This window comes from Eschrichtius robustus, chromosome 7, assembly GCF_028021215.1.
Source record: "Eschrichtius robustus isolate mEscRob2 chromosome 7, mEscRob2.pri, whole genome shotgun sequence".
In the NCBI taxonomy this organism is placed as follows: Eukaryota; Metazoa; Chordata; class Mammalia; order Artiodactyla; family Eschrichtiidae; genus Eschrichtius; species Eschrichtius robustus.
This window is the reverse complement of record NC_090830.1, coordinates 92,424,501-92,448,376: the sequence shown is the minus strand read 5'-3', so window position 1 is coordinate 92,448,376 and position 23,876 is coordinate 92,424,501. Positions and strand designations below refer to the sequence as shown.

Here is a 23,876-nt window from a genome sequence, read left to right as displayed (position 1 = left end):
CCTGGCCATGAGCTTGCCCGTGGCCCCAGCTCCATCCTCCTCCTCTCCTCTGTCCCTCCCACGCTGACCAGGGCAGCCAGCTCTGACTTGGCCCAAGAGAACAGGGCAATGGGTCTTAAGCCTGTCTCTTTTGAGTTCTCTGATGCCTCACCTGTCTCCCTGAGGAAAGCAATCTGCCCCCTCCCCTATCCCTCACCCTCACCTCCTTGCTTGCCAGATGCCTCTGGGAACTGGGATTTGCCAGGATGTAGGGACCCAGGGCTGTGGGGGAACCATGGACATGTGGGGTGAGGCCCTGGCCCCTGAACTTGCCCAACAGCAGGGCACCTGGACAACACCCTGCACTTTGCCCCACGGATAAGTGGCCCCTGGGTGGAGGCAGGTAAGGGTGGGGATGGGCGGGCACAGGGCCACCTGGTCCAGTCGTTTGGTGCCCTGCAGGCTGAGCTGGTGCAGGTTCTGTCTTGGCCGTCAGCGTGGGGAAAACGCTGCCCACGACACAACAGGACCTGTGAGGTGGAGCCACTGAGGTACCCGCGGGTGGCCCAGTGACAAGTCCCCCGAAACACAGCAGGTGCATTTGCTGAGACCCCCTGTTTGCTCATGGGCCTCTTGGGGGGAGCAGGGGTGTGGGGAGCCAAGGGGCTGACTTGTGAGTGCTCAGGGCCTGGCTCTGAAACCACCGGGGCTGCGGCCTTTGCTTCTCCTCTCCCCCCACCTACTCATTTCCCCACCTGTGAGGCAACCACGTAAACAACAGCTACTCCATGTGTGGGCTTGTGACACGCGCGCCAGGGTGTGTGCGCGTTTTAGCCCATTTACTCATCAGCACAACCTAGGAGGCAGGTCCCATTAATTACCCCCATTTTACCGGTGAGAAAACCAAGGAAGAGATGTTAAAATAACTTGCCCGAGGTGATGAGCCAGTTAGGAGCAGTGCAAACAGGATGCGTATCGATTGCCACAGCATGTGAGATAGGCTCTTATTCGGAGCAGGGGTCTCACTATGAGTTGCCAAAGCAGGGAGCCTCTACAGAGAGGCACTTCCCTCCCAGAGACCTGCCAGGGGCGGTGCCCACCCGGGGTGGGGGGAGGGAGAGTGTGGAGAGGCGACGCAGACCTGTATGTTATTTGCAGAAGTCTTTATTGGGGAGGGGTCAGAGTTCATGGATCACGGGGAGGTGCAAATAGAGAGTTCTAAGGACGCTGCTGGGACGGGGTCTTGTTGGGGAAACTGCATCCTGGCCAGGTAGCCCAGAAGCCTGGGAGCACTGGTGCCAGTCCCTCTGCAGTCTCAGCAGAGAGTGCCCTGGAGCCCTGACATCACTCAGCCTCCCTCTGGGGGCCCCCCGGGCCTTGCCACTGTCCGTCTGTCTGCATGAAGCCCAGGGGTCAGCAGAGGATCCAGTCCTCCTTGGCATGTCCCTCCCACTTGGCCGATTTTCCTGAGACTCCCCAAAGAGCAAGTCCAGGGGGTCCACAGTGCTGGCCCCGGGCAGTGTGGGCTGCTGGCCACTGAAGCGGGTGGTGATGTCCTGTAGGGACCCAGGGGTGCAGCTCTTCTCACGGGAACGGGCTGGCCGGTGGGGTCTCCTGGGTCGGACCCTGGCTGCAGCCTCATCCGGCACTGAGGTGGGCTGCGCCAGCTGACAGATGGACTTCACGTAGTCATCCAGGCTAGGGGAGGCGGGGGGGTCCTCTCCAGGCCCACCGGGCAGCATCTCCTCCAAGGTCTCCCGAATTGTGGGCAGGTGGGCCACGGAAAGCAAAAGCCGGGACCTCATGGTTTCCGGCCACAAGGAAGCAGCAACCTGTTGGTTGACAGAGGAGTGGGGTGAGGGACTAGTGTGCCATCCTGACACCCTTCCTGTGTCCCCTCCCCACCTGAGGCTGCCTGGGTGAATCACATGCCTGAGAGCAGTTTAAAGTCTGCAGATCCAAGACCAGGCTCGAACTCCTGGGCTCTTCCTGCTAACATTACTTAAGATCCTATCATTACTGTTGTTCAAGAACCCGTACAAATCAGAGAACCCAGCCTCACGGACTGGAGTCAGAGGAAACCTGGGTTTAAAACCAAACTTAGCAGTTCCTGACACGGAGTCCTTTGGCACAGTCACCTCTCCAAGCTTCCACTTACTCATCCATAAAATGGGGTTAAAAATACACCTCTCAAGGGCGTTGGGAAAAACTTGTGGAATGACACCTCATGGGAAATTCCATTATGAGTATAAAGCCCTCCGCAGCTGTTGTTACAGCAGTTAGCTGCGTCCTGGTCTCTAACCCGCAGTGAGGCTGTGCGCGTCCCAGGCTGAGAACTGCTTCAAAGATACCCAACGCCTTTTTGTTTTACCGCAAACCAGAGGGCAGTTGCTCTCTTACCTGTAGCTGAGGAGGTCTGGGGGTAGCAGGGGAGCTGGATGAGCAAGGAAGTCCACAGAAAGCCCCCAGGAAGCTCAGGGCAGAGGGATCGGGGTCCAGCAGTTGGAGCCCTGTGTCCGGCGTCAGATTGCTGGGAGGAGGGCGACGAGGAAGAAGTGCTACGGCCTCTGGACGATGTGCCACTGTCCGGAGTGGAATCCTCCCTGAGCTGTCTGGCGAACCTCGGGGCTTGGCAGCTGCTTTTATACCTTTCCACCAGCAATCAATTACTGTCACACGGGCCAAAAATAGCAGTTCTCAGGAAGGCTCTCAGAGGAAAACAGCTTGGCGGGCGGGGCCTGGCCCAGCGGCCAGCTTGGAGCAAGCCTTTGCGCCTGTGGGGCGTTCTGGGAATGTTTACTCTGCAGGGCAGGGGTGGGGTGGCCACTGGGAGAGGCAGGGGGCTCCACTGGGCTCCCACAAGCAGCCCTAGGGTCTGCCACCTCTGCCTAGAAGTGTTCCCCACTACACCTTACACTAGTACCCTGCAACCCCAGGACACTCTGGCCCGGTGCTAGCTCTTGCAGAGCCCTGGGCCTGCACTTGTGAGGGACCCTGCCAGACACAGCGATGCAGGGCTCAGCCTGGAGGCGGCTAAGGCCAGGTTCCCTGGGCCTGCTGGGAGTTGGGATGTGCCCACCTTCTTCTGGGACCAGGGGCAGCCTGCAGGGTCCTGGTCTTGCTGCTTCCCAGATGTGGTGCTTTCAAATGATAATTGGTTTATTTCTTTGTTCCCCAGGTATCTAATTAGTACTCCTGTGCACCAGTGACTGTTCTAGGTACAGAGAACATAAGCAGTGAACAAATCATTGCGTCCTAGAGCTTAGCTGTTAGTGAGGGAAAGAATTAAGTACTCAGTGGATGGGTGCTGTGATGTTGGGTACTGATTACAGCTGCAAAGAAAAGGCCAGCTGCACTGTGGTCGAGGGATCAGGAGGGTCCTCTCTAAGAGGGGACATTGAGCAGAGAGCTGAACAAATGAGGGTCGTGTGTTCCCAGTGGAGGGGCAGCATGTGCAAAGCCACTGTGACAAGAGTCTGCTGGGCAGGGGACAGCCAGGGGCCCATATGACTGGCCCAGGTGGGGAGAAGTCACTGGGTTTGGCATGGACACTGGGTTTCCCTCCGAAGGGGATGGACAGACACTGCAGGATTTGAACAAGGGTGCAAGAGTCTGGCTTCTGCTTTGAAGGATTGACTTTGCCGCTGTGCGTGGGCTAAAGGGTGAGCTAACAGGGAGACCGAGGAGCATCTGGCCAGTGTTGGGAGGCCTCTGCTAGTGTCCAGGGGTGAGTGTGTCAGCACAGGAGGCAGCTGAGGAAGAGGCAGGTGACCCTGGGAAAGCTCTTGTAGAGAGCCAGCACCATACCCTTCTCAGACAGACCTCACGTCATCCACCTAGCCGTGGGCCCACCTGGAAGGTACCTGTCTTGTTCCCACAGGCAGGGGATGGAAAGCAAGTCACTGAGACAGAAGCTCAGGTCGGAAGTCTGATTGTTGGACAGACCCTAGATGCCGAGGCAAGCGGGAGGAGCTGGCAGTCCCAAGTTCATGCATTCTGGCTAGAGTATTTCTCGTGGGCCAAGGCATGGGGCCAACCCGTGATCAGGATGTCAGTTAAACATAGAAATTCCCACCTCAATGGCTCTTCCATCTGGATGCTTCTGTAGAGCCTTTGTCTGTTTCTCTGGCTCTCTTTGAATTCATTAGCAATTAGCAAATAAGCCAGTAGGCTGAACTGAGGAGGGAAGTGTTGACTGGGATAGAATTAGGGGGCCCAGGTTGATTTCCCAACTTGTGGAAAGCCCAGTCCCCGGGACCTGTGTTCTCGTCCTGTTACTTCCCCACCTGCGTGGTGAGGGCTGCCCTGGAGGTCCCTCTTCTCTACTTTGGGCTTCTCTGATTTGATCAGAGAAAGCTGCAGGCTGACAGGGCCTCCCCTCCATTCTGATGGGGCCAGGCTGGGGGGCAGAGCAGTGGTAGGGGGCTCAGATTGGGCACACCCGTGCTGCTTGTGCAGGGACACCAGGCCTGAGTCACATCAGGCCAGCTGGTCCCCAGCATAGCTTAACCCTGACCTCAGAGGCAGCAGCTCTGCCTCAGCCCCTCGCTTCCCCAGAGCAAGTCCCCCTGCCTCCTTCTTCATGGCAAGGTCCCCAGAGCCTTCATACAGCAACTTTGGAGGTCTGGCCTCAGTATGTCCAGCCTTGCTGCCCCTGCCTCAGCGGTGCCCCCAGAGCATCAAAGGGTCTGGGGCTGTGTCTCCTTCATCTCCTCCACCCAGAGTCCATCATGGGGCTGGTGTCCATGAATAAACATGTCCACGAATGAACACACCGAGATGTGTACCTGGTGGGGCAGAGGCTCTCTCCAGTGACCTGTCAACATCTGACAGAGGCATCTGAAGCTAAGTCTGAAAACAGAGACCTGAACCCCACTTTGGGTTTTCTTACTACCCCCACGGGACCTTTAACTCCAGTGGATCAATCTAGTCTTTCCTTTACAGTTACATATCTGTTACATATTATATACATACAGTTACATATCTGTTACATATTATATACATACAGTTACATATCTTTAGTTACATATCTGTGCCTGTGTAGCATCAGTGGTTATCAAAAATAGCTCTGGGTTTTTTTGTTGTTGTTGTTTGTTTTCCTTTTTAGCAAATAGTGCAAGGCCATTCCAGAAAGCTATGTGTATTTTTGATAAACTTGAACAGAGGAGAAATATTTTCTCTGTGTATGGCAGGGTGTTTTAAACTATCACTAACTAACCATGAAATCGACACTGCAGGACACCTCTGTAAGCACTGCCAGGGATATGACATTTCCCACAAGGTCCCTCTTCTCACAGGGCTTTTGATGTCAGCAAGGAGAAAGAAATGGCATTTGTGAATCTAAAATGGTGCTTGAGATGGCTCTGGGAGAATGACGATTTAAGTTCATTGCCAAAAGACCAGTATCAAAGCAGATTAGGAGCACATAGCTGGGAAGACCTAGACTGTGGAAGCGTGAAGCTGAGAAGGTTTCTGGCAGGTGCTCTGAGGGTGCAGACAAAGCAGCCTGGCCAGGCACACATGCGGGAGTGATGAGGCTGGACACAGGGAGCCTGGAGGTGGTAGCGCTTATACAGGAGCCGGAAATAGGTCAGAGGAACAGAATCAAGGCCTTGAGGGGAGCAAGTGAGAGCTGGCTGAGGGTGCCTCTGGAGGACTCTGTCGATTAGGACCTCAGGGTTGGTGGCCGGGGAGTGGCCATGCCATCTGCAGACCTTGGGAAATGAAGGCTGGTCGGGGACGCGGGCTGGGAGCTGTTGTAGATATTCTGAGCGTGTGTGCCAGTGGTGGGACATGGGACTGTCCATATCCCAGGTGGTGAGGAAAGCAAGACTGGCCCTCAGGAAAGAAGGCAGCTTGGAAATCTGGGGGTGGGTTCAGGCCACTAATGGGAACAGTGTGGGGACTGTCCTAATCCACCTCTGCTCTCGTGGGCATGGGATCCAGTGCCCTCGGCACATGCCCAGGAGGGCCAGCTGACCGTGGGTCCCCTGCCCAGGTGCAGCAGTGGGTGGAGAGGTGCCCTGTGTTGCACTGGTGTCTGCACAGCCGCGCTTCCCTGGAACGTGTTTCCTTGCCGCTCTGTGGACGTGCCTGCCAGACAGCGGCCGCGTTCCTGTGGGACACCTGACTCAGCCGCCCTGTCCCAGACCCTGCACCCGGGCGGTGGAAGGGCACGCCTCAGGCTTCCTCTCGGCCCCGGGCCGCGTGCCTTGGAGCACATAGAAGTTCGTGGGCCTTCCCCCAAAGGAGGACAGGACGCCAGGGAGGAGAGGGCGTGTCTGGGGAGGCCTGAGTGCACGGTGAGTCCCGTGGGCAGGGGCTGAGTCCTGAGGGGGGGTGGGGAGGGTGGGCAGTGACCCCTGAGTGCGGCTGCTCTGGGGGAAGAGGCTGACCCGTGTGGATCCCCACAGGAAGAAGGGGCTCTGATCATCGAGGGGCTCCTCAACATCTCCTGGGGACTGAGGCGGCCCATCCGGCTCCAGATACAGGATGACAGGGAGCGCATGCACCTCTCCTCTGCCTCCTGGGCACCAGGATGCCCGTGAGTACCAGGCCGGGTGGGGCGGGGCCAGGTGGTCTCCATGACACCTGTTCAACCCAAAAGTATCGTTTGGGGTGTCGGGGGCGGGGGAAGTTGATCTCAGCCTAGCCCCATTCCCATTTGGGGCAGGAGCATGGCAGGATAACCCAAACTCATCCCTGTCACCCCGTGACGGCCTCAGCCCATGACCTCACCTGCCAACCTGCAGCCTCACCCCCAGATGGTCCTTCTCCATGACAACCAAGTCACCTCCCTCTTGGAGAACGTTCCAGGCTCCCCTCACCTCTGGCTGTACTTCTCAAACTTTCCTTGCCTGTAAGAGAGAGAGGGCTCTAGGTGGGGGGCTTCCGACACCCTCTGCAAGCTAAGCATCTCAGCATCTCCTGTTCTATGTTAAAAACGCACACAATTTTAGCCTCCTACCGCTCTGCTTTTATTTCAATATCAGAATTTATTTTTATAAATTTATCAGAATTTAATATCAGATTTATTTAAATATCAGAAGAATGTTTCGATCAGGATGAAATGGTTTCCTACCTGCCTTATCGTTTTAATGGACGTTTGCCTCTTCCCACCCCGCCCCGTAGACAGGCAGTTTGCTGCTGCGTTTTGCTTGCTTCTGCATGTGATAAATCCTTCTAAGAGTCAGAAATTCAAAACATTTTCCCCTTCAGAAATTTAAAGTTGCTTCTCTGAGAGCCCTTAACACATTGACGCCCCTGGGGCGTCCCCAGGTATCCCTGGTCAGTCATAGCTAATTTTGAGCTGCACAGACTTAGTGCTTCGAGTTTGGATGGGCTCCTTAGAGAGGAGGGTAGAAGTGGTCCCACGAGCAGTCTCGGACAAGGGCCCTCAGAGGCCTCTCAGCATTGGGCGGGACGCTCTGTCTGCTCCTTGCAGGCTCCTGCTCACCGTGTGGCTACTTCCCATCACACCCATTCCTTCTCCAGCCCAGCACCAGCCGCCCTGGCTTGGAGACCACGCTGCTCAGAGGCCTGGAGGTTGGCCCCCTCGAGGTTGCTGCTGCCCGACCCCCGCAGGCCTGAGGGCAGCCCAGAGAGCCCCCTCGGCACGTGGCCGCAGATGCCAGCTGCCTCAGCCCAGCACCCAGCAGCGCCTGGGCACTGTGTATGTCCCTGTGTCCAGGCAACGGCGCCCAGCACAGGACACCGGGTCTTCAGGACAGACTCCGTCTCCTTCCAGCAGACACTGGGGCGATCCTTTGCTTTTCTTTTAATCTCTTACGTTGACTTAACATGAAATCCTGGCCTCAGCTCTGCCTGCCCTGATTCTTGCCTGTGTCCTGTCCACAAAGGCAGCCAGCCTCTTCTCTTTGACCTGAGCTACTTTTCTCTGCCTGCAGCCCTCTGAGCACCACGATTGTCTCTTTTCAGAAAGGAGCCACCTCTTCAGGATGGCAGAGTCACTGCCCAGGAACCAAGTGCTCAGGCCGGACCCAGGGAGGAGAGTTCCAGAGACAGCTCAGGTCAGTGGGGCCTTGAGCTGCCCAGGACCCTGTCCTGCTCATCTGGGGTGGGAAGGAAGGGAGGGGTTGGCTCATGACCACCGTCTCTGAATATCAGCTTTGTGGAGTAGCAAAGAATGGCTTGTTACCCTTCAGGAGCAGCCCCTGCTAGATCCCTCCTCAACCCGGGAGAGGCTTTCTTATCGACTCCTCACCTAGGGAAAAGGAATCAGAGGCTTGCAGAGGTGATGTAGTTTGCCTGAGTCCCTGCAACGTGCACCCTTATAGAAAGGAGAGAACACCAGCAGAGGGTGCGGCTCCCTCCTGGCCTTGCAGGCATCTGGGACCTCTTCCCCACACGCCGGGATCCGTACCTGTGTGTCTGTCCTCTCTGCGCCCTCCCCTTGCACTCAGTGAAGGGCTTGTCCCAGAGGACAGGGCTGGGGCTGTCAAAGTCCTGCTCTGGATCCCTGGAGACGGAGGCCCAGAGGCTTATGGCCACGCGGCATGGTGACACAGGTTATCCTGTCTGGGGGTCACCTTTCCCGTCTGTAAAGTGGGCATCACCCAGACTGGACCCCAGCCTCCGTCACAGGGACAGTGGTCACATCGCCGTCTGCTGTAGCCCAGTGCAACAGGGAGCCACGCTCCACACTCGGGACCACCACGGGAGCGGTTCTGTCACCACCGCCCTCACCCCAGCCTGACCCCCTCATCCACTTCTCACCACAGAGCCCATGGAGGAGGACGAGGAGACCCCACAGCTTATGAGGACCAAGAGCGATGCAGCCTGTGTGATCCAGAGGCGGCCCAGGTGCCGCGCCCCCGGTGAGGCCCAGAGGATCCGGCGACATCGGTTCTCTATCAACGGGCACTTTTACAACCACAAGGTGATGTCCCAGCCTGGCCTCTCTCCCAGGCCCTGAGGCTGAGGCCACAGGGAACAGCCCCAAGCACGGGTGTAACCACTGGGCCTTCTGTAGGCCGGGCTCCGTGGTGGTCATGCCGGAATTCACCTTCACCATGGCCCTGTGTGCAGATGTGGTCATGCCCCTGTCCTGATGGAGAAACGGGCTCAGGAGGAGAACTATCTTGCCCAAAGTCACATCAAAATATCACTCCACTTCATGGCCCCAAAGCCTGTATTTTTTCCATCACACACTCACTGTCAATTCATTCTCAAAAGTTGCATGGATATTTGGAAAGTGATGCCAAATTCACTTTTAATAAGGCAATTTTCTATGAGGTTTCCACCCAAGCTCAGTTGATATGGGAACGTCATGTCCCCTACTGTCATTTTCACTTGGTAGATTAAGGCAACTAGGTTGAGGTGTGCCCAGGAGCACGTGTGTCTGTGTCCCAGAGAACCCACACTGCTCCTGATTCCCAGCACTTAGCCTTTTGTCCAAGTATGTATTGTACTGACCTCAGGAAAAAGAGCTCCTTCCCCAGATGACATCATTCCGTAAACAAACCAAACTGTAAAGGGAGAAGTTGACTGTTACTATAAATGGCACGAGTGGCAGTTTGGGTGAGGCCCTAGATGGGGAGTGTCCTGGTAACACAGCCACATCCTGCAGCACTGGGAAATTGGAAGCCAAGGTTTTTAGGTTAAGCAGCTGCCTTCTTGATAGGTGATGACTCATGGGAGGGGGAGGGGAGCCTGGGCAAAGGGAGGTCTCAGGGTCAGATCTGAAGAACAGTCCCCCAGGTGAGGTCTGCTGGGAGCCATTCAAGCCACTCTTGGGGTGCCCTGCACTTTGGGATGAAGAATTCAGCAAGGCAGGCTGAAAGGACCCTGCTTCACCATCAGGACCTCCCTCCACTCCCTGCTAGGTTTGCAGTGAGTGTTAATGAGGGACAATAGGTTATCTTTACTAAATCCAGGAAAACCCAGGACTATTTGAGAGTAGTTTCCTGAGAGAGGGAGGGGGAGGCAGGGCTGAAGTTAAACAGAGATTAAGAATGTCTAGATTAGCCAAAGAACCCACCATCTGACTTGGGTATTCTTTAAATCTTGCTCCAAAGAGGTTTTGTCCTTAAAGTGTCAAGTACCATTTGCTAATATTTGAATATATATTGATATGCTATTTTCAGGGATTACTCAAAAATTTAGAAAGACTATTTGCATGGGTTTGGGCTCTTTCTAGTTCTACATTCCTAAAAAGGAGCTTTTTGCTCCATGACTCAAGGTACCAAATAGTGGGGTTTATCTTCAGTATATTCACCTCTACTCTAAGGGAGTCATCTCTAAGAGGTGTGTTGGGCACATTAAATCTTACGTTAGTCATTGCAAATGTCACAGGGACACGGAGATGTCTGAGCACTCTGTAGCCTTTGAAATGAACAAATGAACAGTGAGGGCTTTCATCACAGCCTTTCATGTCCATTGGAGCCATCCTGCCAAGAAGGGCTTCTTAGCCAGCCAGCCCAACACTCGATACACTACCCATTCAGGCCCCAGTAAGGGCAGATTTTCCCCCAGTCACAGATTTACCTGTGCCGAAATGTAGACCCATTCTTCCAGGCAGATTGAGTACCTTCCAGGACAGGAACTAGTGTCTTAGGCATGTTGGACAGTTGATTCACATCTCCTGGATGAGTAAGGGGCTCCCTCTTTTTCGCCCTGCCCTACATGCATTCAGAATCAGTGTCCCTAGAAATCAGGCAACAAAGTACTTGAGTCACAGGCAACAATTAAAAAAAAAAAAAATTCCTAGAATTAACTTCCTGGGGTTGTTATTCCAGGTTTTATTTCTTATAACTGTGCACTATTGCTTCACTCAATTATTTTCCAAAAGTGTTCTTATTCACAGTAATGTTGGCTTGATTTCCAGACTGGGTAAAACTTAGTACTTGTTTTCACTGCTTTGCCCTGGCCTGTTAGATTCAAATTTGTTCTGTGAGCGGAAAACCATTGTGGTTAGAGATGGGAAAACAGCCACGGTACCCTCGTTCCTACTTGGAGTTCGTTGGTATCTTCTTGAGAAAAGACTTCAGGCAGAAGAAACACTAACAATGTCTTATTGACATGACCTTTCTTCTCCTAGAAATAGCCTGACTTCTGTATTCCATGTTTCTTAGAAACTGAAAACCTAGGCTGGCTTTCTGTATCACCCAGAGGCATTCTACATTTCAGCTGTGCAGAAGGCAGGTCCAAGTTTGAGTCTGGCTCTGGTACTCGGGGACCAGCTGCGGACACTGAACAAGTCCCTCATGCACCCCGAGCCCCTACTGGGAAAAGCAGAGCTAGGGCCATACAGGAGGAATGTGTGAATTGGAATTTGGAAAGCAAGGAGGAGCTTACCCACACGGAAGTCGGACACGCAGGGAGGCCCCTGTGGCACAGTGGTGAAGCATGGGGTTTGGGGCAGCTCTGCCCTTTCTAGATGGGTGATGCTGACAAGCCACTTAACCTGTCCAAGCTTCCATGTCTTTCCTAAGAAAAGGGGACTAGTGACAGGTACTTCTAAGGGCTGTTGTGAGAATTAAATCAAAGATTATATATAAAGTGTTTAGCAGGTTTACTACCTAGCTAGTGATCACTGAGGACTTAATAAGCCTCAGGCAATGCCCTGGTTGACTTTCATGGATGGTGTCTCATAAACAAAGGCAAGATACCTGTGAGAATGTCACGGGCCCCCATAACTGTGCAGAAGCCATGTGGCTAGAGCACAGGGTACTTGGGAGGGAACCATGTATCACATGTGCATAACGTGAGAGGAGCCACGGATGGCACTGTCTAGGCTGTGGGACATGCTGTAAGACAGTACTTCTCAAAGTGTACCCTACAGATAGCATCACGGGGCATTTTCCTCAAATGCAGATTTTGATCCAGGAGTCTGGACTGGGGGGGCCTGAGACTGTATGCTGACACAGCTGGTCCAGAACACACTTTGAGTTGCAGAATTTCTGAAAGGTTGTTCCGCTGGCCAACAGTGTGGGTAATGGATTGGAAAGGCGGAGACTGGAAGGGGAGAGTTGAGAAGCTGATGCAGTATGAACAGAGGGCCTCACCTCAGGCACTGCTGGGAGAATGGAGAGGAGTGGACAGATGTGAGAATGTTCAGCCTTAGGATGAGCAGACACTTGGTGATTTGATCGATAGAGAGTGAAGGAGAGACTGGTTCCCCAACCCCTTGTGAATTACTTCTACGGCCCTGGTTCCTGGAATCCAGAGAGCTGGACCTTAAAGCTTTGTAGTCATCTTTCTTAGAGGCCTCTGTAAGATGTGAGTTGTTACAGCTTCCCTGCGCGTGCCCAGATGTGGGCACAGCTTGTGTGTGGCCCTTTGTGGATGGATAGACGCAGGTGTTCCCGAAGCCCAGGTTCACCTGCTGCTGCAGCCTGCTCAGCACCATCTGGCCGACAGTATGCCCAGACCCTGCGTGATGTCAGCCCCGTGTCCCCCCTGGACTTGCCCTGAACTGCCTCCCCCTTCCCGTACAGACCTCCGTGTTTACTCCCGCCTATGGGTCCATGACCAACGTGAGAGTCAACAGCACCATGACCACCCTGCAGGTGCTCACCCTGCTGCTGAACAAGTTCCGAGTAAGTCTGCCCACAGGCGGCCCTGCCCCAGTTGCTGGTGGTTTGCTGTCTCGTTGCGGGAGGGGGCTGGGGAAAGCCATGGCCCCTGGCTAGAAGGATGACCCAGGTTTCCTCAGCTGAGCTGGCATCTCTGGGAATTTAAGCAGAGAGAGGGGAGGGTCCCTGGGGATTTGTGTGTGTGGCACTGAGGATGTGGTTACCACCAGGGGTCCCTTTCTGTCTCTCCTGTCTGGAAGAGCCGTGGTCTGACTTCCTGTTACTACCTGTGCAGGTGGAAAATGGTCCCAGTGAGTTTGCACTCTACATCGTTCACGAGTCTGGGGGTAAGTGTCTGCCTTTGCTTCCCGATCATAAAAACAAAAGTCCCTGTCCATTTGGCAAGCTCACCAGCTGTGCTCCTTCTCCGAGGGCTGGGCTGGCTTGTGCAGCGGGCACGGGGCAGGTGCCCTCCTGGCCTTGGGACATGCTATGCCCCCACCACGAGCACCCCTCCCGGGCCCAAATCCAGGCACATCGTCATTCCTTTCAGAATCCCACCAAAACCACATGGTAAGCCGCTCTCTCCAGTAGGTTCAGCAGGGAGTGGGGAGGAATGTGCATCTGGGTCTTCAAGATGGATCAGTGGGGAGTTCTCGCCCACTGAGAACTGCTGTTGCAGAACTTGTACTGCATGGCCCTATGTCCAGCGCTGCACAGCCCAGGTCTGATAACTGAGCAGGCCTGGCCTCCCCAAGTCCACTTCCCCATCCCCCGCTCCTTCAGCCACTGTTCCTCTCTGAGCTGGGCCTTCACCGAAGGACATGATCACACATCATCAGGGCAATGTCCATCACACAACACCTGGCAGTGTTGCCAGGCCCCCTGGACATCTGTCTTCCATTACGTTCCTGTCCTGGAACAAAGAGACGCAGAGATGCCATGAATTTTGTCCACCACCTTCTTTTTCAGAGAGGACAAAATTTAAAGACTCTGAGTACCCGCTGATTTCCAGAATCCTGCACGGGCCCTGTGAGAAGATCGCCAGGATATTCCTGATGGAAGCTGACTTGGGCGAGGAAGTCCCCCACGATGTGAGTGAGGGCTGAGGCTCGGGGAGGCCTGCTCCTGAGTTAGGGGCTGGGGGACAGCATGGCGGACTCCCAAGGGCTCTTCAGGTGACCTTGGGCAGAGTCCTCTTGGGCAATGCTTCCAGGGCCCCACGGCCGTTCTGAAGGGCCAGTACAGTATTGGTTTCAGCCCTTCTTCTTCCTGTCAGCCACTACCAAATGTTATCAGCTGGCTCAGGGGAGATAAGAAGTTGGGTCTTAGAAAACCATGGCCTGGCCTTTCCCCCTCAGACAGATAGAATCTTTTCCTTCATTGGAGCGTGTTTTGTTGTCATTGCATTAAAGATCCACAACAAGGGCTCCTTAACTAGGGCCTAACTAGGGCTTATGGAAGGGACCCTATGGAGGTCTGTGTCTCAGGACAGCCGAGTCCTGGCTGGGCAATGGGCACATTTCCAAACTCCCTGCACAGAAAAGGCCTATAGTGTGTGGACCCCAAGGAGAAGGCCCAGTGACCCTGAATCCCTTGAGCCAGTCACAGACTAGTGTAGTTTCACTCCATTGTTAAAAACAATGGCATTCCCACCGTCTCCACCCCACCCCCAGAGAACACCCAGTGTGACTCCACTCACTATTGAATGCTCTTCCTAAAATTCAGCTTAATCTTTCCTCCCAGGGATCATAGTTGCCTTTGAGGTAAGAATGGGCTCCATCCTCCCATCCTGGTACACACAGAGCAGTGTTGGGGGTGGGAGGAAAGCAGGACAGCCTCTTCCTTGGATTTAAGACCTTGCTGAATCGGCCGCTATGGAAGCCACGAGGAAAAGAAAACACACTTTTGGCTTCTAATTTAAAACACATTAAAATGTTCTTGGATTTTCTAGGTCGCTCAGTACATTAAGTTTGAAATGCCGGTGCTGGACAGTTTTGTTGAAAAATTAAAAGAAGAGGAGGAAAGAGAAATAATCAAACTGACCATGAAGTAAGCAGCACTTAAAGAGCCAGTCGTGGGTACTGAATGTCAGGGCAAGTCTGCAGGGCAGAGCATGCAGGCCCGGGGCTGGGAGACCTCTCTCCACCAGGTGCGCCAGGTGTCCTCACGCAGCTCGGGACACCTGCTAACCCTGGCTCCCCAGCACCGCCCTCTGGCCCCTTGCTCGACAGTGACACCAAGCTGGGGTGACAGCCTGCCAAAATAGGGGGATGCAGCCCAGACCACTCATCTAGCCTTGGCAATCTCACCAGCACAGGACAGGCACAAGCTGCTGAAAAATGCCCAGGAGAGTCAGGCAGGAGCACGGGTGGGCCCTGGACCAGGGTTGTGTGTTCTGCTGGTGACATTGCTATCGAGGAGCAACCCAGAGGGGGCCTGCTTGTGCACCTTCAGCCTCGTCTGGGCCTTTCACGCTAGCCGGAATTCTAGGCCTGCCCCAAAGCAGCAGTTATTGGAACTGCCTGCACCAGCTGATGTTTGCAGGTGCAGGGGACCAGTTCAGTGGAAAGGTGAGCAGGTGTTACCTGCTGGCCCCTGGGGAAGCTACATCAGCCGGCTGTGTGAGGTCAGCCAGGTTGCACATCCCAGTGATCTGTCTCTCCCTCTGCAGGGGAAGCTCGGTCCCAGAGTCCCTCTTAGGAAGGGAAGGAGAGAGGCTGCTGTGAGGGCCCGCGGTCAGGGGACTGGTTCCAATTCTGGCATCTGGCTGAATGATTCTCAGAAAGGCTTCTATGTGTGCAGTCAGGCCCCATTCAGGCAGTCAGCAGAGAGCTCGATCAGAGGAAACAGTCTACATGCAGTCAGCAGTGTCACCGTGGCTAGAAAGGACTTGAGGGTCACCTGGTCAGCCTGTTCAATGTACAGAGAGGAAACAGCGGCCTGAGAGAAGGAAGGAGGCAGCACCACGTGACTGCAGAGCCGGGGCTTGAACGCAGGCTTCCTGATCCCTACTTTGCCGCCCTGTATACTCCAGCACACTCCTGTCTGTACTGGAGAATCTTTTTTTTTTTTTTGTAACATCTTTATTGGAGTATAATTGCTTTACAGTGGTGTGTTAGTTTCTGCTTTATAACAAAGTGAATCAGCTATACATATACATATATCCCCATATCTTGTACTGGAGAATCTTTGGAATAGAAAGATCATTCTGCTTTGAAGCTTGACAGGGTCTGCAGCCCTGTTTGACTGCTCCTCGAAGCCAGTGGTCTTGTGGGATGTGGGCCTGGCTTTTCCCTCTCCGGGCAGAGGAGAGATAGTGGCCACTAATCAGCCGGTCAGGAGCCGTGGGTCTCCAGGCCCAGCATCTATGTGCTCCCTTGCTCCCCCCCTCCCTGTCCCCTCCAGTATCAGTGAGTCCTCTTGGCTGTGTCTCCCTCCAGGTTCCAAGCCCTGCGTCTGACGATGCTACAGCGCCTGGAGCAGCTGGTGGAGGCCAAGTAGCCCACCAGCACCTGCCTCTTCCAAAGCCCCCAGCAGCCAGCGCGCTCTGAGCACTGGTGGCCGGGCCCTGATTGTCACACAGATTGGTCACACTGGCTGAGGAATCCGGCACCCATGTTTCCACCTGTCCACCTGCCCAGGTAGCATGAGTCCCACGTCCCTGGCTCTTGGCTCCAAGGTGAGCACTCACAGTGCCCAGACCTAAGCCTGAGGAGCCAGGAACTTGCTGGGTGGGGTCTGCGTGTGAGACTGGCCTGGGCCGTGAGCAGCCCTGAAGCTGTGACATGGGCCACTTTATGTAGCTGGACAGCATGGCCAGTCCTGTTCACTCCACACCTCTCCTGCTCAGGAGAGCAGAACATGACCTTGTTTCCAGGGCGTGGGCTCCGTCTGCTCTCCCTGTGCCCAGCCCAGAACCACAAGCCCTTATCCTCGTCAAACACGTGAATCACTAGACCCCCGGCTGCCCTCGTCTCATGCTGCCACTCAGAAACTCCGCTGGGTAAAGCAAGGGCTGCCAGCGGGTATGGGATGTGCGATGCTCCCAGCCAGCACTTCACCATGGCGTCCCTGGCCCTCAAGCCTCTGATGTCACTCCATGCGCCTCACATAGCCCCGTGCCCCAGCAGCAGAGGTCAGACTGGGAGTAAGACCACCAGCAGCCCATCTTCTCTCTGCAGCACTCACTCTGAGCTTCCTCAGCAAGACCTGAAGGGATTCTTATAAGGAGCTCGCTGCAAGAAACATGTCAGTTTGATCACGTTGAGGAGGTGACCCGTGTGGCATTGAAAGGACGCTGCCAGGGTGCGTGTGAGTCCAGGAGCTGTCCAGGGACTGCCGGCAGTGGCTTGGGAAGGCCGCGCTCTGCCCCGTTGCTGCTCTCCTCGGACACCTGTGTGCCTCCTGCCCTCTCTGGGTGTGCATTCCTCCCCTCTCAATACTTCCCATCAAAGGGCCACCAAGGGAAAAATATCTGTTTGAGGAGAAAGGGCTTTGAATTCCCTGGGGCCAGATACAGAACAATTTGGGTTTGTCAGCTGATGGAAAACTTCTGGAATGAACAAGAAGGCATTTGCAAAAATTACGTAACAGTTTACATTGGTCACGTGAGGTGTCTGTCCAAAACAGAGCAAACTGGAGACCACATTCTCCCACTGGGGCCCATGGATAGTGGATTTAAAGGGAAAAACTATAAAGTCTCCCAAATATAGAAATTCAGTATGAGGGAGATTCCCTCGGTGCCTTGTGCAGCGCCCATAAAGAACAGAGCTTGGGAGCAGCTGTGCCAATAGAACCCACTGTTCAGGGTGAACTTCACAACAGGATTGCCCCAGCCTGGCGCCATCTGCACAGAGGCAGGCGCAGAGATGCCCGGGGGAGGTCCGCTGTAGTTTCTGCTGTCTCTGCTCGCCTTCGGCAGCACAGTTTCCTGGGTACTCAATAAAGGTGTGCTGTATTGAACTGAAGGAGTTAGGTCCAAGCTTCTTTTTTTTGCTTGTGTGTGTCCACCCTGACCCTCTGCTCTAACCTCTGACACTCCTGTCCCACAGTACGCGTGGCCAAGTTTGGCAGAAGAGCCAAAGCTGAGCCACAGCCCATGGCTCATGACACTGACATGACTCCTTCCTTTCCGGGCACATTCTTGGGGCTGGTGTGGGGCCTGAGGACAGAGGCAGCTGCAGGGCACAGAGGAGTCATTGGTGGGGGTCTGTGGACAGCCTGGACAACATGCACAAGGGTCACCCCGAATCGCAGAGTCCCAGCATCAGGAGGACCTCGGGAATCTTGCAGGGCTGGGGGCGGGGCACGGTGACGGGGTCTAGGGGAGGGTAGAGAACGACTCAAACAGGGCTCCTCAGTAAAACAGTGAAATAGCTCCCAGACCCTATTTATAAGCTCAGGTCAAGGACAACTGTTGTCCATTGTTCAGCAGTAATTGAGGGACTGCCTTGTGCCAGACCTGTGCTCAGCCCTAGAGGGACAAAGACAGAGCCATGCTGTGCCCTGTGTTCAGGGGTCTCAGACAAGACCTGGGAGAAGCAGGCCACACACCCTGGATGGTCAGGGGACCAGCAGGGCAGAGAGATGGTGAAGGTCCCTGGAAGGAGGCCCAAGACTGAGCCCAACTTGCCTAAGAGAGTGTGTGTGACATTCTAGCCTGAAGAGGCCTGCCAGCCCTGGAGCAGACAGGGCTTGGCACATGGGAAGCCATCAGATGAAGAAACCCTCTGTAAACATCCGCAGTTTTGCTTTTGGGGTTTTTTGTTTTGTTTTGTTTTCTTTCAGTTGTTACAATATTACTTCATTTAAGGCCTGTCTTGATACATGTCACTTGTGAAATAGAATTATCAAAACTAACTTCTGAATAACATAGCTAAGAAATCACTAACAAGTTGTACAAAAAAAGGGAAAATGTACAGACATACCTCAGAGATGTTGCAGGGTTGGTTCCAGGCCACTGCAATAAAGCAAATATCACAATAAAGTGAGTCACACAAATTGGTTTCCCAGTGCATATAAAAGTTACATTTATGCCTTACTATAGTCTATTAAGTGTACAATAGCATTATGTCTAAAAAAACAACGTACGTACCTTAATTTTAAAATACTTCATTGCTAAAAAATGCTAACAATCATCTGAGCCAAGTCGTAATCTTTTTGCAATAGTAACATCAAAGATTATTGATCATAGATCACCATAACAAATATAATAATAATGAAAGGCTTGCAAATTGTGATGTCAACTGAAAAAAAACACACAACCTAAAATTTGTGAGTTACGTTTTATTTGGGGACCTTACTGAGAACTATATCCCATAAGACAGCCTGTCAGACAGCTCTGAGGAACTGTTCCAAAGAGGTAAGGGAGGAAGCAAGATATTCAGGAGTTTTTGCTTTAAAAAAAAAAAAAAAAAAAAGCCAAACATGTAGTTGAACACCGAAAGATGACTGCTGATCACAAAAAGCAGAAGTCTCACGTTAATGATTTTAGTGCCTTTCTGTGTATGGGAAGATGCAAGAGTCTGGGTTCATTAAAATTATTCCTTAGATACGCATCTTAACTATCTAGGGCCAGTATCCTGTTTTTCTCCATCCTAAATTGCCCTCAGGGTGCACCCCTTGGAGAGACTGCAGTGGCTGATGTCTTGATAGCACCATCATTTCTTGTTTACTGAAATGGCTGGCTACATTTTTTTTGTCCACAGTGAGAATTACCAAAATGTGACACAGAGACACAAAGTGAGCAAAGGTTATTGGGAAAATGGCACCAATAGATTTATTCAATGCAGGGTTGCCACAAACCTTCAATTAAAAAAAAAAAATGCAATACCTGTGAAGCACTATAAAAGCAAAGCACAATAAAACAAGGTATGCCTGTGCACTTCTGCAATCATCTGAGGGGTTACAAAACTTTTTATCAACACTACTTGCCTTTCAGAGGCAATTTGAAAAGCTGCTAATTCAGCTCACCCTGACACCACAATTTCAGACTTTCTCTGTTTGGCTCTGCGGTTTCCTGATGGTTTGTATGGGAGTTCCATGTGCCTCTCTCCACAGAGCTTAGATTATTTGTCATATGTTGCTTAACTCACTGGTATCGCAGGTAGTAAATGTATCCAAAGATAAAGTGAAGATTCCTGTGATGAGTGTCCTCTCTAAAAACAGGACGGTCTTCCCAGGTCAGGCCTCCAGAACCAGGGAAAATAATAAACACAGGATAAAATCAACATGATTGCAAAAGAAGATCTGAACTCAGGAAAAACAGGGTGATTTGCCCAGAGCAAATTACCAGAAGGAATCAAAAAACAGCTTGTTTTTCCCATGGTGATAACCATATGCTACCTGCTTAGAATGTTTTCCAGAAAATGGATTAAAGACCTTCCCACTGTTAAAATAAAGCCGTTCGTTCACCCAGGATACATCTGGCCCCTTAGTCCTAGGGAAACAAAGCACGAGGCTTATCCTGTCAGATCAGGTGATCTGCGGAGAAGCTGGCAATACACCATGTGCCCATGTGGGCAGGATACAGGTGCCCTGCAGCTGCAAAGCAGCAGTGGGATATTTTTGTCAGGTGCCCTGCTGGGCAGCAGCCTCCCTGCCCCTCAGTCCCTCAGCCATGATCGGGCAGGAAAGGCAGTCAGACTCAAGCCTTTCCAAATGTAAAAACAGCAAGTGCACATGCTGTATTTAGCCCCCATGATCTGCGATTGTCTGGGAGAAAGTCAGCTGCTGACCTGCCCTTGGACTTCCAGCATTCGGGTGGGGCTCTGCTCCCTCCTGGCTGGACTTTTAACAGAGATGTTTTCTGCAAACTCAGGAATGGGAATTCCCAGAGTTTCCTTTCCCAGAGAACCCAAAGGAAACAAAAAGCAAACTCTCAGGCTTGGTGGACAGAACCCTTGTTCAGGGGCCCTTCATGGGAGATAGACCGCTCCTTACTGCACTTGGCCCTTGGGCCACACATGTGACTGGCTTCTTTTGCACTGTTGCCAAATGCAGACCCCAGGCAGCAGTGCTCCCTGTTGAGACAGTGCTTTTTGGTGTGTGTCTCTGTCTGTCTGCAAGGGAGTGGGGCGCAAGGGACAAAGCCATAGTAAAAGGAAGCTGTCTTGCCAAGACTGTTCTCAGCCCAGAAGCCTCTTCTTCCTAGAATGAGCCCTTCAAATACAACTGGGCTCAGGGACACACTGGACCCCACTGCGAGCCGTTTCCCAGAGGAGCCCCAGCCATTAAGGGATCTGGCCTCTCTTGACCCATTTCTCCCAGAAAGATGTGCTATTACGAGAACACAGCCTATCTTTGCTACCCTGACTGTACCTCCCTCCTTTTCCCTCCCCCCTTTCAGCTTTCTGTTTTGTAAATATCAAGTGTGACCAATTTCAATAATTTAATTTGTTTAAAAATAACCTGGAATTCTATTTGAGAGATACTGCTAGGTAGAGGTTAAGAGCATAGGCTCTGGACCCAAACTGTCTGCCACCTGCGGCCTTAGGCAAGTTACTTGCCTCCATTTTCTCATCTGTAATATGAGGATTATAACAATTCCTATCTCTTAAGATTGTGAAAAGTATATTAGCTTTGCTGTAGTAACAAATAACAACAAAAATAGTGGCTACAACAAGAGTGTTTACTTCTCTGGCCTGTTACATGTGACTGCAGGTGGCTCCAAGTGGGCTTACGTGGCTCTGCTCCACATGCCTTTCATCCTGGGCTGAAGGCTGAAGGAGCAGCCCCTACGTGGGACGTATTATTCTTGAGGCAGAGGGGAAGAACAGAGTGGTGGCAGAAACACAGTGACCCAAAGCTTCTTCTGGGATGGGCTATACTTTGTGTCCACACACATGCAGTTAGCCAATGCTACTCACATGTAAAGTCAACATCAGTGGGATGGGCTATCGTTAACCAGAAGACAATGAAAGTCACACAGGATTAAGCAGGGATGTTAAATCCAAGAAGGGTAGAGCAAATGCTCAAGAGCAGACATACCACAGGAATACTGAATGAGGCACTGCCACTGCTTCAAACAGTGCCTAGAACATAATAAGCACTCAGTAAGTGTTGGCTATTATTACACTAACGAATAAACTGAGGGCATAAAACCCTGCCTGTTTTCTCTCCCCCTCTTTTTTCCTTTTACCCTTTATTCTTCCTCCCCTCCTCACCCCATAACCTTTTCTATCTCTTGCCCCTCTCCATCCTTACCTCCTACTCTGTCCACTCTTGGCCACCCATAGCCCTGTATTTCCTGACATTTGTCTCTCTCCTTTTTAAATTTCATCTTTCTTTACCCAATTCCCTGCTTCTCTAACCTACACATCTCTGGGCCTCTGTAGCTGGCCCATTTGTTTTTAGGTACAGGCAAAAGGGATAATCCACCTTTACGTGGGACATGAAGTTAGTTTTAACTAGTAACTCTCTTACTAATAAAATTTTTTGAATAAATTTTTATTATTTTAATGTACATAGAGCAAACAGTTCCATCAGGTCATTTTTGTTCTTGAAACTTTTCCTAAACTATCTAGGGGACCATTGTCCCCTACCCCTACCCCCTCTGGCCACCAGCATCAACCACTTATAACAATTTAATAATAAAATAACAATGCCTCATATTTCTTATGTGTTAGGCATTGTGCTAAGTGCCTTACATTATCTTATTTAATCTTTACAACAGTCCAGCTATCATCTAGATAACTGAGCTGACATTCCCCATCCAGGCCTTAGTCAGTTTCACGCTTTGCCATCTGCAGAGCAGAAAGCTCCAGCTTGATATCTGAACCTCTGATCTAGTCTGGCCTGTGCCATCAACTCGCTGTGTACTTCAGGCAAGTTTCCCTCTCAGCCCTATTTTACTGCTCTTTAAGATGGATACGAGGATCCCTGCTTTGCAAGGCTATAAAGACGAATGACCAGAGAATAGATGTAAAAGCACTTTGTAAAGAAGCATCTTATAAATTCATTCATTCAACAAATACTTGTTGAGTGCCTGCTACCTTCTGAGCACTGTTCTTAGCACTACAGAGATAACAAAGAACAAGAGACAGATCATGACAGCTTTGTGTGCCACTGTGAGGCCATGAGCTTTTGCTGTAATAACATGGGAAGCCTTTGGAGGATTTTGAACAAAATGAATGACATGATCTGACTTGGGTTTTAAGAAGATCACTCTGGGGCTGTGAGTAGACGTAGGGAGACCAGTGAGGAAGCCAATGCAATAATCCAGACAGGAGATAACAGCAGCTTGGTGGAGCTTATAACAGTGGAGGTGTTGATAGTGGCTCAATTCTGGATATATTTTGAAGATCGAGCCAACAGAATTATAGATGGCTTGGATTTGGGTTTGGGGTGAAAAAAGAAACAACAATGACATCAAGATTTTTGACCTGAGCAATTGGAAAGTTGGAATTGCCAACTGTCGGGATGAAGATTGATGAAGGAACAGGTTAGGTGAATGTCAGAAGTTCATCTGGGGGTATGTTAGGTTCGGGATGTCCATCACACATGCAAATGGCACTGAGTTATATAAGTTATAAGTTATAACTGGATATATAAGTCTAGAGTTCAGTAATATTTGCACCCCAAGGTTGGGCTGGAGTTACCTGTTAGGAAGTCTTCAGCACCTACAGATGGTATCTGAAGCCATTAGACTGAAGGAGTTCTGCAGCAAACGAGGGCCCGGAGAGAAGAGAGGAGATCGGGTGACCCAGCACAGGTTAGGTTGGCGGAGGAGGAGGTTGGCTGTAAGAAATGAGAACCAGGAGAGATCATTACTAAAGAGAAACAAGGGGGTGTGTTGAAAATCACGAGACTTTGGAGCCAAAAAGACCCATTCCAATCCTTGGCCATCCACTTATACACTGTCTAAACTCGAGCAAACTTCTACTCTAAGCCTTGGTTTCCTTACCTGTAAAATGAGTATGATCGTTCCCATTTTGTAAGGGCTTTTTGGTATAATCAAATAAGGTGACTCATGAAAAATATCAGGAACAGTTTAGGCTCTCCAAAAGTACCTCTATATAATTAATAATTAAACAATATTTGTAGAAAGAATTAAGTCTCGGGGGTGGGACAGGCTGGTGTTGCGTTTCAAAAGCCGCGACACACAGGCTGCTGCTCGTCGGCCCTGTGGGTGGCTCCGAGCCACCTCAAAGGGAGAAGACCACAGGTCTTGTGGTCCTGGGGGCCACAGGACGCCTTCCAGGGGTAGGAGAGGAAAACAAAACGACAGGAAGAAACGAAAAGTCTCTTTTTTTCCGCTGGGCCCGTGAGCATAGAGGGTCACTCCGCCAGGATCCTAGAGCGACCGCGCGGCGGAGGCGAACGGCTCGGCCTGCACTTCCGGCGGCGCGACGGGAGCGA

The 23,876-nt window shown here is 52.0% G+C and overlaps 2 protein-coding genes across 7 annotated transcripts in view; one reads left to right on the top strand and one right to left on the bottom strand.

Annotated features, from left to right (window-relative positions):
• RASSF4 (Ras association domain family member 4) overlaps nucleotides 1-17,485 on the top strand; it is a 33,581-nt gene extending 16,096 nt beyond the window's left edge. For 2 of the 5 annotated variants that reach the window (XM_068548085.1, XM_068548086.1), the window contains exons 4-12: nucleotides 6,393-6,523; nucleotides 7,918-8,009; nucleotides 8,721-8,878; nucleotides 12,438-12,539; nucleotides 12,811-12,862; nucleotides 12,948-13,088; nucleotides 13,488-13,609; nucleotides 14,470-14,567; nucleotides 15,959-17,485. In XM_068548085.1, the coding sequence (XP_068404186.1) occupies nucleotides 6,393-6,523; nucleotides 7,918-8,009; nucleotides 8,721-8,878; nucleotides 12,438-12,539; nucleotides 12,811-12,862; nucleotides 12,948-13,088; nucleotides 13,488-13,609; nucleotides 14,470-14,567; nucleotides 15,959-16,019 (957 nt within the window). In that variant the 3' untranslated portion in view covers nucleotides 16,020-17,485. The remainder of the gene's footprint in view (nucleotides 1-6,392; nucleotides 6,524-7,917; nucleotides 8,010-8,720; nucleotides 8,879-12,437; nucleotides 12,540-12,810; nucleotides 12,863-12,947; nucleotides 13,089-13,487; nucleotides 13,610-14,469; nucleotides 14,568-15,958) is intronic. The other 3 variants (XM_068548088.1, XM_068548087.1, XM_068548089.1) reach the window with 3 other exon arrangements.
• On the bottom strand, nucleotides 1,126-23,876 carry DEPP1 (DEPP autophagy regulator 1). 2 transcript variants are annotated; one of them, XM_068548091.1, is made up of 8 exons: nucleotides 23,422-23,876; nucleotides 23,117-23,255; nucleotides 18,446-18,477; nucleotides 10,486-10,644; nucleotides 9,415-9,467; nucleotides 6,718-6,836; nucleotides 2,380-2,648; nucleotides 1,126-1,811 (listed from the first exon to the last, which is right to left on the bottom strand). In XM_068548091.1, exon 8 carries the CDS (start codon nucleotides 1,782-1,784, stop codon nucleotides 1,158-1,160), a length of 627 nt encoding a protein of 208 aa, XP_068404192.1. In that variant the 5' UTR covers nucleotides 1,785-1,811; nucleotides 2,380-2,648; nucleotides 6,718-6,836; nucleotides 9,415-9,467; nucleotides 10,486-10,644; nucleotides 18,446-18,477; nucleotides 23,117-23,255; nucleotides 23,422-23,876; the 3' UTR covers nucleotides 1,126-1,157. The 2 variants fall into 2 exon arrangements, with proteins under 2 accessions (XP_068404192.1, XP_068404194.1); XM_068548093.1 differs by lacking the exons at nucleotides 23,117-23,255; nucleotides 23,422-23,876 and adding an exon at nucleotides 19,613-19,710.

Excerpts from the sequence above, each read along its gene's own strand:
- DEPP1 (XM_068548091.1), bottom strand. The coding sequence starts at position 1,784 with ATGAGGTCCCGGCTTTTGCTTTCCGTGGCCCACCTGCCCACAATTCGG.